At 50.0% G+C, this 13,037-nt stretch overlaps 5 protein-coding genes and 1 non-coding gene across 6 annotated transcripts; 4 read left to right on the top strand and 2 right to left on the bottom strand.

Moving 5' to 3' along the window:
- Positions 1 to 52: 52 nt before the first annotated feature.
- On the top strand, positions 53 to 502 carry BDW43DRAFT_308032 (uncharacterized protein; the record flags this gene model as incomplete). The annotated part of the gene is made up of 3 exons (XM_032046387.1): positions 53 to 150; positions 213 to 260; positions 328 to 502. 3 exons carry the CDS (start codon positions 53 to 55, stop codon positions 500 to 502), a joined length of 321 nt encoding a protein of 106 aa, XP_031903857.1.
- A 1,639-nt stretch (positions 503 to 2,141) lies between these two features.
- BDW43DRAFT_t52 lies at positions 2,142 to 2,213 on the top strand. The gene has a single exon. It is a non-coding gene; the product is annotated as a tRNA-Glu (tRNA).
- A 1,666-nt stretch (positions 2,214 to 3,879) lies between these two features.
- On the top strand, positions 3,880 to 4,296 carry BDW43DRAFT_308031 (uncharacterized protein; the record flags this gene model as incomplete). Its single annotated transcript, XM_032046386.1, has 1 exon — positions 3,880 to 4,296. The coding sequence occupies one exon, from the start codon at positions 3,880 to 3,882 to the stop codon at positions 4,294 to 4,296; it is 417 nt and encodes a 138-aa protein (XP_031903856.1).
- A 10-nt stretch (positions 4,297 to 4,306) lies between these two features.
- BDW43DRAFT_323238 (monooxygenase) lies at positions 4,307 to 6,454 on the bottom strand (the record flags this gene model as incomplete). Its single annotated transcript, XM_032049714.1, has 7 exons — positions 6,171 to 6,454; positions 5,978 to 6,097; positions 5,504 to 5,921; positions 5,299 to 5,435; positions 4,917 to 5,237; positions 4,478 to 4,841; positions 4,307 to 4,340 (listed from the first exon to the last, which is right to left on the bottom strand). The coding sequence occupies exons 1-7, from the start codon at positions 6,286 to 6,288 to the stop codon at positions 4,307 to 4,309; spliced, it is 1,512 nt and encodes a 503-aa protein (XP_031903855.1). The 5' UTR covers positions 6,289 to 6,454.
- Positions 6,455 to 8,043: 1,589 nt separating this feature from the next.
- Positions 8,044 to 10,158, top strand: xanB (isocyanide synthase xanB; the record flags this gene model as incomplete). The annotated part of the gene is made up of 4 exons (XM_032046385.1): positions 8,044 to 8,464; positions 8,525 to 8,910; positions 8,975 to 9,612; positions 9,693 to 10,158. The coding sequence occupies 4 exons, from the start codon at positions 8,044 to 8,046 to the stop codon at positions 10,156 to 10,158; spliced, it is 1,911 nt and encodes a 636-aa protein (XP_031903854.1).
- A 166-nt stretch (positions 10,159 to 10,324) lies between these two features.
- BDW43DRAFT_266674 (putative G-patch domain protein) lies at positions 10,325 to 13,026 on the bottom strand. The gene is made up of 6 exons (XM_032040894.1): positions 12,450 to 13,026; positions 12,247 to 12,322; positions 11,995 to 12,197; positions 11,884 to 11,944; positions 11,485 to 11,834; positions 10,325 to 11,429 (listed from the first exon to the last, which is right to left on the bottom strand). The coding sequence occupies exons 1-6, from the start codon at positions 12,486 to 12,488 to the stop codon at positions 10,392 to 10,394; spliced, it is 1,767 nt and encodes a 588-aa protein (XP_031903853.1). The 5' UTR covers positions 12,489 to 13,026; the 3' UTR covers positions 10,325 to 10,391.
- Between the last annotated feature and the right edge of the window lie 11 nt (positions 13,027 to 13,037).

Genomic DNA, 13,037 nt, shown 5'->3' with positions numbered 1-13,037 from the left:
TTTAATTTGTGTAGAGATGTTGAGACGAGACCGTTGTTCTTACAACGTATTAATGACCTACGGTTCGCTTCTAGAAGTTCGTGGTGTAGACAGCATCGAAATGTATGAATTTCTGGCACGCCATGGCGCGTACAAAAGAGACCAATACGCGTAAGTCCATAGTCAAATATGACGCCACGGCACGTCAAAATCCACTCTCCTTCATAGCGCAGACAGGAGGAGTACGACCCAGACGGGACATCAAGCCGGGTAAAAGCTGGGTGCGCAACACTCCCTCCCCACAGGCAATCTCCATCTACGGAACCACGTATACTAACTTTTGAGAAGGGAGCTGAAAGGAAAAGCCAAAGTGATTCTGGTCGTTGATCCCGCCAGTTCAGGGAAAACGGACTCGATTCAAATGCTGGCCAACAGAGGTGACCGTATCCGAGGTAACGAACCCCATCTATGCGCCTACACCCAACCAATTCCAGATATGATCCTGACAGATAGAAGCCGCTAAGCGAGTTGAGAGTGTTTTAGCCGAGATAGTAGAGCAGAAATTCCTCTCCATTGGCAGCATCAGGCTCGGCGATCCACTGTTAAGCAGAGGGAGCTGTATTGCAATCTTAGTTGCTATACGAAGTTACTTGATTGCATTCATGGCATCTTCTACGCTCAGAGCATTATCGGTGAGAGTTCTACGGGGGTGAAGGAGAGCCTCGACTTTCTCGATAACGTTTGCTACGAGAGTTTCTGGCCTCACCTGACCTTCACCACGACCAAGTGGGATATGATGGTCGACAAAGGAGGTTCGGAGGTGTGAGAGCCGGGAAGCCCAGTTTAAAGCGGAACGGTGGAAAACCTTCAGAGTTGACAATGGACAGGCGCGATCTTCTCGATTTGGGGTTAGCTGGGACGATGATGACGGTGCGAAGTGCAGGGAGATGGAGAAGTTTCGCCATAATGCCCTGGGGTACTACTAGCAACGGACGTGTCAAGAGTTGGTCACTCCGATGTCATACTGGACACACAAGAGGCCAGGAGGGCCTTGCAGGGGTGTATCACGTTAAACGTGTTCGTGACTATGCACTGGATATATATGGAGGTTTATGGATCAATGTGAACCGCACTACCCCTTCGTATAGTGGCACAAGCTGTTTTTTTCTCCCAACCATTCCCTTTGATCAATGGGTGCCCTTCATGCATGTTATATCATCATCTGTAGCAGTAAAAGAGTGTTAATAGAAGCTTGTTGTAGATCTCCTAGGGACATTGTATGATTATGTAGGACCTTAGATATTATCTCATGCCGTGTCTTGTATCAAAAGGAAAACCAGGTACTAAAGAACGGTCTATAATTACAACCCATTGTAGCCTCTACGTATCTAACCCAACGAAAAACAATCGTAGATATGTATTTCGTTCTGTTATCTCTAAATTGTAGCTAAATAGTACTCTTGAATTACCCTTCAGGCAGCATTAGCGTAGCCACAAACAAGCCATTAAACCGGTCACTCGTTATCTTCGGCTACACTGTCAAGTCAGTGAGAGGCAGATACCAGCCAAATAGCTCCGCCCATTTGGACGCAAATTCCTCCCGATCAGCACCTGCAGTGCCAAGCACCGGAGTTTCCCAGGCTTTGTGCACGATGGCCCACTGCTCATCTTGAGGTTGTACGGGTTCCCATTGGGCGTGGGACTGTATATCCTAAGGTCATTTCTCCTTTGCCTCTAGACTACATAGGGCATGCTCGGCCAAGAGGAATTTTGGGAACGGGTCGGGGAGATTGTTGGTAGGTAGCTGCTGGATATTGCACTCCCGATGATAAGCATTGGCAACAATACTTGATGTAAAGACGCTCCTTAACACTGCTGTTGGATGGTGAAGGTTTTAAATGGAAGCTACTCCCAGATAATGGAGCGAGTGTTAGTCTTTCTGGGGGAGATATGTTCAACACATTTCGACAATTCCAGTAGCGGGATGGTGTGTTTTCAGGCACTCAGCAACAAAGATAAAGTTGTGATGGTAAGAGGGTTAACATTCATGATACGATGGGTAAGAAGGAAGACCCAACATTTATTGAGCGAAAACATGAATCTAAGAAGTTTTTTTTATACCTTGCTTGTCTAGTCAAACTTAAGCCAGATTTTCAACTAAATCCGATGTGGTGTAATGGCTAACATCGCTGTCTCTCACACAGCAGCTCGGGGTTCGATTCCCCGCATCGGAAACATTACTTTTTGCGATTTCATTTTTGCCTCATCTTGGACTTACCGAGGAATGCCCGAACGTGGATATGATAACTGCCCTTGGTTGCATCAGAAGATATTGGAAGTCCTTTGGCACTGAGTGGGCTTCTGCACTAATCACCCGCACAGCACTGACATCCTCCATATATCCACCTATATGTGGATTGTAGATGTGGATATTAGTTTTGCCTCGCAGTTACGTAGCTTCTCGCCTCGACACCAGAGTAACACTCTTACAACTTTCGTATGCGCTTCGTTTCTCCAGTGGGGAGGTAAGATATGTTAAGTCACTATGTGGAGATCATTCTCATCCATATGCACACAAGTACACTAATCCGTAGCTGGCGTATGAAACACCCAACCTCATGCTCCTACTGATATGTAGCCACATGGAACTGCCCGAAAAACCTCGGGCTCGTACGCTCCCCCCAACACGGTAGAACTCCTGACATGATATGCTCTGGGCAATTCCTGGGCCGTTGCTACCACCACACCAGTCCGACGGGCCCAACGCTGGGAGAATGAACTTGATTCCCATCAACCCTTCTGAGCAAAATGCCACACCAAGAGCTTTCACAGGATGTTGACGGTATCTCTATCCACTCCTCGGAAGCTGGATTGTAATATCCGACTGGATGACCAGCAATGCTGCACTCCCATGCCGGGCATAGGTTTATTCAACATATAAAATTTTGTGCGCCGAGTTGGATCGCTGGGGTACCTATTCGCTCTCGATGCTGCTGAGGCGGGGACACCCATTGAAGAGCACACGGCAACCCTCATCCAAGGGATCATCTATGCCAACGGAGGCTTGAAGACCGGGAAAAGAGCTAGCTATCTCTATGAGCTGAGACGGTTTCCCATTCCTCCTACCATTGATTAGCTGCAGATAGGGGACTCTATTTTGCGTCGAATGAACGGCAGGTCCGTATGTATCATTTTCGAAAAACAGTTCCTAGACCCACAAAGCAGCAATGGGATCCAGGGGCTGCCGGGTTCTTTTTCGATTAACCAGAGGAAGGAGTCGGACTTTTTGAGATGTTCTGGTCTCAAATTAAAGCTGAGACCAGTCCATTTATCCTGTCTATGTCTGGGCCTGAGGAGAAGCATTCTCTAGTTTGAGTTGTGAAAGCCGAAGGACAAACAGCTGTCAGATGAATCGCAAAGCTTCCATTCCAATCCCCGAGTCAATATAGGAGAGATTGTTGTCAGTTGGGGCACAGAGATTGTTCCGGTTGTGTACTACTTCGAGCCCAGAGATGGTGATATCGCCAACCGTGGGATTGGTGGAGTAAATGCCTCGTACTTCTGCGTACCAAGGGTGATGTGGATCATCATTGTAGTAATAGGGCAACAGAATGACTCCACAGAAAGGGCAGTAAACGTTAGGGGCCATTAAGCTAAGGTGTATATTTTAGTGACGGATTCAGACAGGAATAGCTTGCAGCTTAGGTGGGTTTTCAGCATTCAAAGTTAATGATTTCAAGTTTGATGATTTAGTATTTTATTGACTACCTGATTGAATCTCCTTGACGTACCTATACTCTCATTTTCATGGCTGCCTATACCTCGTCAATGTTGTAAAACCTCGGCTTCGCCAATACATTGCACCTGGTCAAGCCACACAGCCTGGGAGACACTGTCCAAATGGTCTGGCAGGAGATCGTGAGCGAGTGGCTTCCTGGCCGTGAGGGTTACAAATGGGGCTTCAAAGACCTCACGCTCAATATGCCCGACGTCGCTATCATCCGGGTCTGGGCATTAGTCCAGGATCCTCAAGTTTCAGATGGGTGGACCGAGTGCCAGATCTTGCTTATCGAATGCAAGCGTCCATCCAGCGACACTTCATTGGGCTGGCACATCACCCTCCCTGCCCAACTCGGAGATGATCTCTCACAATCCCCAAGCTTTGCCGAACGACGATTTGGTACAATTTCTATTGGCAAGAAATTGAGATTTTACCGATTTGACGGACGAGCACAAACTCAAAAAGAGTGGTTCCACTTGAGTAGGGCACCTTCGATATTGGGGGACCAAATGATATCGCACAGATCCAGAATATGATGAACTAAATTCAAATGCATGGCAGTGGCCTAATTCCTAAGCCACTGTGGAGATAGTCCCAGTGCTGCTAGTCCATTTTCTAGGTCCTCGCATCCAATATATAAGCAATGTCCATTATCCGTATCAACTAAATACAGATTCCAGGTACTGGATCCAATCCTTCCCAACATAGCCAATATACAAATCCGGTCTTACAACTACAACCGCGCCTTCGTCACTCTTCACCCAGTCGGCGCGGAACTCATAGGGAAGAGTAGTGCGACGGTGCTCCTGGTCATGGATATGCCATACCTCCACCTTTTGCTGTACCTCGACTGCCTGCTGAAACGTGGCCGGCTTCTCGTTTCCCAGCACAAGCACCTTGAATTTCCCGTACCCGAACAGCTCGTACAATCGGACCTGAGACGGCTCCTCCACTTGGGCATGGGATGGCGTCGCAGGAAGCTTGGCGACCCATAAATCAGGGCAGCGATCGCCGGCGACAAAGTCGCCATGGCTAGAGTCCACTACTAATGGAGTAGTTGGGGAATAAGAAACGCCCATTCCTGCGGTTAGAAACCGGTGTTAGCTGGTGTCCCGGAGAAAATTAGAAGAGAAGAGAAAAGTAAGTAGAGTTGTACCTGTGATGTAGCCCGCGTTCTTTTCGATGATCTCGACATACTCTAAAGCTGTCTTAACTGTGGTTCGCACCAGCTTAGCGGCAACATCGATCACACCGCTGGCAGTGGTGCGTCGCTCTTCGTCATAGCTCTTCAGCAGGGCAGAGCCTCCGTGTCCCTGGGTGACAAAGGCGATACGCCATATGAGGTTGAATGCATCCGCGATCCCGGTATTCAGACCCTGGCCGCCATTGACAGCGTGGACGTGGGCTGCATCGCCAGCGAGCAGGATGCGACCATTTCCATCCTTAGAAATGAAGGTACTCGCGACTCTTTCCTTGACTAGATAATTTTGTCAATATATCTTTGTAGCTTGGAGTATTAAGGCGGGCAGATTGCGTACTCTCAAAAGTACTGAACCACTCAGTCTTCGTGAACTCCACCTTGTGCGGAGCCATATGCTCCCGGATAGAGGCCTCAGCGTTCTCCTGATTGATTTCTCCATCGAGGAGAATGTAAAAACGGTTCATACCACGTTCTCTATTCACAGTCAAAATAACGGAGTCAGCTGCGTTTTACCCTAAGAGAAACAAAACGGACAGCCCCACCTAGGAATCCACGCAACTCGCGACTGTCCATCCTTCTGGAAAGTAATAATCTCAGGACAAACAGGGAAATCGGTTTCAATCCAGGTATCTAAAACAGCCCAGACCATCTCGGGCTTTGTCCCCGTAAAGGGAATCCCAAGGGAGGTGCGCACAAACGAGCGCGCGCCATCCGCCGCAATGGCATACTTGGCAACTACCGTTCTTCCTTGATCCGTGGTCACCACCACACCAGCACTGGTTTCCTGGATGCCATTGACTCGCGAGTTATAGTCGACCGGAATGTCAAGTTGGTGAAGGAGGGCCTCTTCCACACGGGACTGGCCGATCATGAGGAAGTTGGGCCGATGGGTGTGTTTCAGGGAGGTCCACCATTTATTCTGCTGGGAGGTGAATTCACCGGCTTCGTATGTCGAGCTTGCTGAAGGGTGTGAGTTAACGGGGCTGGGTATCGCATTTGGATAGAACTTAACGTACTGTTGCATTTCAGGCCGAAGGGCTCTAGGAGGGACAATGTTTTCGATACTTCGAGGTATTGCTGGGTTCTGGCATTTAGGGCATCGGCGCGGCCGAGATCTAATGGGCCATGTTTGGCGTCTGAATTTGATCCAATTAGCCTTTTGATTTTACGTCCCATTGCGTTCGTCCATTGGTTATGGAGGCTCCTTACCAATGATATACACCGAGAGCCCTAGGGATCGTGCGAGGACAGCAGATAGTAGGCCCGTCGGGCCACCACCCACGATAACAAGATCGACATTGAATGCTGATTGCGACATATTCTCCATTGTGAACTAAGAGATGCTTGCGCTATGTGACATGGAGGGGGAAAAAAAATTTAAGAAAAAAAAAAATCTCAAGAAGGGAAATGAGACGATTTATGATTAGAGCCCAAAGATCAGAAACAGGAGAAAGTCGTACGATGCACCCGACGATTCTTCATCTTGTCTGAAACGAGGAAGTACGACGATATACATCTCGGCATTACTGTCGGCCACACAGTCAATGGTCCGGCATATTAGATGCCAAGACCTCTTTTCTGCAGCGCGGCGGCATTCCGCTCCTTATCTGATGGGAATTCCCCATGCTTACAAATGGTCACAAATCACGCAATGGGTATGGTTTCATTTAAAAGTCTAAATTAGCTAATTAAAGGCCTCTTAGTCTGACAATTTCCCTATGGATGATGGTACGGGAGTGCCTGACGAGTGGATCCTGACCCTGGCTGTGTCCACTGTTCCTCATTGCATTCTTTCGTGGGCCTTGCCACCCATCTGGAACGGCCTTGAATTCGAGGGCAAAAACTATATCGTCGATATGAAACGTCGCCTAGCCGGGAACCTGAGACGGACCGGGCCCCGAAGGTACTCACTCGTCCAAGGGAGAAATCTTCCGACTGCACGACCCTTGGGTGGGTTGCAGAGACTGCAGAAGTGGAGTATCGTTGCACCTGAACCGCGGAGGGAACGGGTCTCAAAGCTTAGTATTTAAACTTATTTCAGTTAGACACAACGCCGTCGAACTTTCTCAAGTGGAGCGAAGGATGTTGCCTCCGCCTAACTCCCATCACCCCCGACGGGCTTCCAAGCCCTTGATATAATTTTAGATTAACCCAAGTCTTGTCTCGGCAATGAAGGGCATTGCTTAATGATTGCCGCTCTGGTAAGGTTGCCCTTCTGGGACATTCAATTCCTTGATTTCTGGATAAGAAGGAAGACAATCGCCGCATTGTGCTTTCTGTTGTGACCGTGGTCACTGAAACATATGTCCCATCTCGCAACGGTTTCTACCTAGAGTCAGAAAAACTTTAATTGATAATGCCTCATATCCAAATGACAAGTACCAGAGGAGGAGTACCGCGCCTAGGCTCACCTCTACCTCTTGGCGTGTACTTTGGACTGCTACCGTGGTCCGGGGTACACCCTGTCAATCAAAATGCCCGTCTACACTACCTGTTCCGATCATGGGAGCCATATCCGTAGAAGAGCCTCGAAACAACCTTAAACCTTTTGTGCGTAGATCATTCCACTCAGAATCTAGAATCGACAGCCTCTATGGAAAGGACCGTTGTGGCGGTGCATCTGAAGCAGTATGTCTCGGAGATAATTGGATGACGAGAGCTTGAACAGTCCCAAGATATACTCCATAGCTCTTACGACTCTTAGCTCCTTAGGGCTCCTTTCATTTAGGCATCTCTGGCTTAGCTGATCGGGGCGGAAATGGACCGCTGCAGTCTCCTTCTGCACAAGGTTGCAGGAACACACCCATCATATGATATGATACAGCGTTAGCTGCTAAGCCTATGCAGGTCCCTAACGCCTGCACGAATTGGTTCGCTTGGCGAAAAGGAACTAGAATTAATTATTCTCGTGAAGAGTTGTGAGCTTCATATCGTGGGACTTGGCATTCAACAGCTGGCTGTCGTCGCGCAACAATATAAATATGCCGCGACAGTCCACGATGCTTGTATCACCTCATCTAGCAGATTCACTCCAAACACAGTCCTCTTTCTTCAATCTAATCCTCAGAGAAAATCTTATACCATGAGCGCTGCCGCAGTCCAGGCTCCATTTGCTCCCACGAGCTCCTCCTTTTCATCCTTGGCCCCCGTGGACTCTATCATATTCGATACAAAAGCCCTCCAGAAAGCAACAGAGATCTTGAACGTCCTCTACCGGTATCGTGCCCCGGTTCCAGAGTCCGAAGCAGATCGCAGCGATGAAGGAACTCTGAAGTTCCTCCCTCTCATCTATTCCCGGGTGAAAGCCCAGCAGGAGATCCCCCTGATCCTACCCGCCTTCCCCTTCAAATCCCCCAACCGTAAGAGCAAGGTGCTGGGCGCCTTGCCAGACAAGGGCGAGGAAACTGCCTTAGCACACCTCGACGGCCTGTGCGCGGCTATCAAAGATATCTACGAGCCAGGCGCCGTGTTGACCATTGCCTCCGATGGACTCGTATACAATGGTCAGAGCGGAATTAGTGAATTCTTTTTACGTAAAGTATATCAAAGCTGACAAAATACAGATCTCCTGGGCGTGCCCGATGCAGAAGTCTACAAGTACGGCGAGTCCCTGCGACAACTGGTCCGCGACCAGGGCTTCCAGCATATCCAGTTTATTCGGCTCCAGCATCTCCTGCATGTACACGAGGATATACCCCTCGATGCTGTGGCCTATGAGCAACTGGCCGGAAACTTTCGTCAGAGGCTAGTTGAGAACTACACGCCGCTGGATTATGACTGTGCGACTAGCATCAGGGAAGATAAGGATGTGTGCGCTACGTATCGAGGGTATATCAAGTTCCTGACAAAGGACTTGGAGCATACGTTTGTCGACGATGGGAGCGTGTCCAAGCGCTCGCACAAGCAGAAGCTCGAAGCGATCGCGAAAAAGATGATCGCCCGTGGCAAGGTATGACCTGATGTTTTAAGAAAAAAGATATACTAGGTTTCAATAGTCTCTAATTCTTAACCAGGCCTTCGCAGAAGCTATCCGCAAGAACTACGCAGATTACATCCGTCTCTCCATCCACCCCTCCTGCGGCTCCTCCAAGATCTCAATCAAAGTACTCCCTCTGGCACGCTATGCTATAACCCCCTGGCACTCGTCCCCCTGCTTCACAGTTGACGGGCAGGTCGAATACGGCCTGCGCGAGACCTTCGACAACCGCGAGGACGTGGAATTGATCTACAAAAATGGAAATCCATGGTACTACCGCGTCAAGTCAGACCTATACGCCTGGTCGCAGCCCGTGGAAATTGAGCCCCAGTACCCCTGTGGCCTGATTATCCGTCCGACGGAAACCGCTTCCGCAACGCAAGTCGACATGCTCAAACTCCGTGAGCTCGCCCAGGAGAACTCCCCCGTAATCCTCCGCGGCTTCACCGACACCCGGGACCGGGAGCTATATATCCAAAAAGCCGAGGAAATGGGCACCCCAATGGCGTGGAAATTCGGACTGATTCTGGAGGTCAAAGACCACGGAACGGAATCCCAGGGTCTGAACAACGTCCTATCCGCCGAATGGATGCCGTTCCACTATGACGGACTCTTCAAAATCAAGAAAGAGATAGACGCCGACGGCAAAGAAGTCATGGTTTCCTGTCCTCCCAAGTATGTTATACGAAATGCCCTTCCCTTCTCTTCTATTCCCTACGACCAACGAACAACCGATCTAATTGACCCGATCCTAGATTCCAATTCTTCACCGGAATGACCCCTTCCCCAAAAGACACAGGCTTCACCCTCTTCAGCGCCTCCCATCTGATCTGGCACTACCTGCCCCCAAACTACACCCTCGAGGAACTCTCCAAGCTCTCCTGGAAAGTGGAGACCGTGTCCTTTGACGAGGCCCGCCTCACTGACTTGCCGCTCGTCGAGCCTCATTTCGCCCACGGCAGGCCTTGTCTGCGCTATCATGAGCCGTGGCCGCAGGAGAAGACCGCCTTCGATCCGACGTATATTACGATCCAGGGTGTACCGAATTCGGCTGAGATCTGCCGGACGCTGGATTCGTTGCTGCATGATCGGCGGGTGGCGTATTGGCATTCGTGGGAGGAGGGAGATTGGGTGGTGAGTGATAATGTGACGATGATGCATACACGGAGCTCATTTACGGCGAAGTCGGATCGTTGTTTGAGGAGGATTCATGTTGATTAAATAGATATTGGTTTTTTTCCCCTGGTTTTGTTTTTTTTTTTTTTTTTTCCTTTTCTCTTTTTGAGGTGTTTGTATTTTCTTGTTGCGTTTTGATGTTTTAAGTAGAGCCTGTTCGACTACCCAGGCCAGGCGCCTTAGGGCTTTGTATGTGAGAGTTGGACGCATAGATTGCATTGTTCGATTGTCATGAATTTCATTGCGATTATTGTACAGTACAAGGACTCATATTACACCTATCGCTCCATCTGCTCGTAACGCTCCCGCGCTGTCTGCCTCGTCTTCTCCAGAAACTCGTCATACCTACCCCGTGTATTTCGCCCTGCTTCTTCGACTGCATCGCCTAACTTGCCTCCCTGTGCTCCGAGACCAACACCCTGAGCATAGACTTCAGTGGCAATAGGGGCGGTCATGCCAGTACCCTGAGCGCCGAGTCCTGTTCCAGCAGACCATCCCATCTTACTGAGAAGCGAGGCGCCCTTCGACGTGGTCTCGACTGGTGCCTCTTCTTCCTCCGGTGGAGGCGCACTCTTCTTAACAGCAGCCTTGGAGTTGCCGAAAGCCTTCCGACGTTCTCTCGCGCGGTCGCGATACTCAGGCGTCGCTTGGGTAATGCCGTGTTTTATGAGTTTGCCCATCGCCTTGGTTTTCAGATCGTCATTTTGTAAATTACTTTGATGCAACTGACTGAGTCGCTCGTGACGGTTGACTTCTGCGGAGCTTTTAAATTGTCGCATACACAGATAGCAGCAGTTTCGAGTGAGATCCGCAAAAGACTGGGCTGGCGGAGCGCTAGAATCCATCGGTGATGCTGCTCGGTCCGAGCCGCTTCCCACGTCCTCTGGATTCTTCTTTGGTATGCCGTGTAGCTCAGCGTGGCGGTTGCTCCAAAATTGTAAGTGCGATGGCATTGCAAGCTTCTTACCACCGGCGGCGGCCGAGGCATCAGCTTTCCTCTTCTTGCTTTTGTCTGCGTCTTTCTGACTTTTCCCTAGATTTTCCAACTGACTTGCCTGGTCATTCTTCGGAAGGCCTTGGTTGATGTCACTGTCACCCGGAGACACTGTGAGCTCTGTGACATAGGCCTCTTCATCCCAGTACATCAGCTTTAAGGACGGGTTATTCAGAGGGCTGAACGTGAATCTATCCGTGCTCGCCGAATGATTGATCACAGGTACAAATACACCAGCGTGGATGTAGCTCACAAGCACAGGCCTTGACGAGATAGTGAACTTCTCAAACGAATTAAGCCGTGTGACGGCAGCTTGCGCATCCTAGTAAAACCCTGTAAGAACATATGCCAAGGGAAAAGAGAGGTGAATTCCATACCTGAATAGTCGCAAACTCCGCAAAGCCGTAACGCCAACTGTCATTGCTTTTGCGATCTCTGACCAGTAGCACACGGCGGATAGACCCATCTCGAGCCCCAAGGTTGGAATCGCCAGTAGTGGATGCCACTTTACCCCCTTTCTTTTGATTCGCAGAAGTGGAGTCAGAGTTACTAGGAGCAGGCCGATATAATTTTGCAACCCCTTTGGCGAGAAGCTCCTCTGTCACGGTAGATTCAAGTCCTCGGAACAAAAGGAATTGAGACGGCTGGTTTTCGGGCGCCGCATCATTGTCCCCGTTGTTTTCTACCTTGGGAGCTGCTATCCCAGGAGGTCCTGTTGGGCCAGGTTCTGTGCTCGTTAGTAATATGATTGTAGCTGTTGAGACGAAGATACATACCGGGCCGTGGGGCCTGACACCGGAAACATTTTGAACGTGTGGAGTAGTTGACAATCGCACACTAATGGACATATTAGCTGTAACCCCGCCTGCACGTTGTAAAACACTAACATTCTTGCAGGTCCAATCTCCCTCAGCTCGGGCGCGAGCACGGTCCTCCCTCTCCCGGCTATATGCAATGCGAACTTTGGTACCGCGGTCGTCCCGCCCAGCGCTTGGGCCGTAAAGATAGATGGACGGAAAATTGCGTTCGACAAATGCGCGCGAAAAATTGAGGTCTCGGAACCGGAGAAAGCCCAGTTGACGTGATATTTCTGCAAACTGTCAGGGAAACCTTGCATTGTAAGAAGAGTATAATCGTACTAGTCTGCCGGTCGCGGATCACTCGAACTTCCTCAAGACCTTCAATATGATAACCGTCTCTAAGTTCATTCGTAATCTGTTCAACACGTCGACCGGAATCCCGGTGACATGCACATCTCAGCCTCTTGTTACCAAAACAGTTTGTGGAGCGCAGCTCTGAGCTTCCACGGGAATGAAATCTCAGGGGGAAGGAGTATCCCCACGTCTTCTTCCGCCATATCCACCGGCAAGCCATCCATCATCACTTCTCTGCTTTCTTGTCCGTAATAGCGGCCTCGTCGCGGGCTTCGACTCCGACTCCGACTGTGACTTCTGCTCCGGCTGTGGTATCCAGGCGAGCGATAACCTTCTCGGTCCCGGTCTTTGTATGCCGGCCTCCCGCGTCGGGGTGGAGGCGAACGTGACGAACGTCGCCGATACTCATCGCGGTCCCGACTGCGGTAACGGGGTCTGGAATCCGGGCGGTCCCTGGAGTAATCGAGTCTTCTGTCCGAGGCCGGCCCTCGTGGGGGAGAGCGCGAATGATCTTTTGATCCGAAAACACAGTTAGCAACTGCCGAGTCGGAAAGAGAAACTGTACGGCTTTTCTTCAAGCATCCACGCCTATACTATCGTGCGGGGAGGAGCGTAATACCGCCAGGCGAGCGCGAGGGTGAACGGTCGTCGTACATGCGGCCGTCCCTATCATCACGGCGCGGATAGGGCCGATAGGAAGGACCCGGAGGGTATCTGTTGTTTTCAGGGGGTAGATGAGACATGATGAAGTGATATGGGAGAGATGGAGGATGCGT

The sequence above is a fragment of the Aspergillus alliaceus genome (genome assembly GCF_009176365.1).
Source record: "Aspergillus alliaceus strain CBS 536.65 unplaced genomic scaffold BDW43scaffold_7, whole genome shotgun sequence".
Classification (NCBI taxonomy): domain Eukaryota; kingdom Fungi; phylum Ascomycota; class Eurotiomycetes; order Eurotiales; family Aspergillaceae; genus Aspergillus; species Aspergillus alliaceus.
The sequence above is the reverse complement of the archived record's forward strand: the minus strand, read 5'-3'. Positions and strand labels throughout refer to the sequence as shown.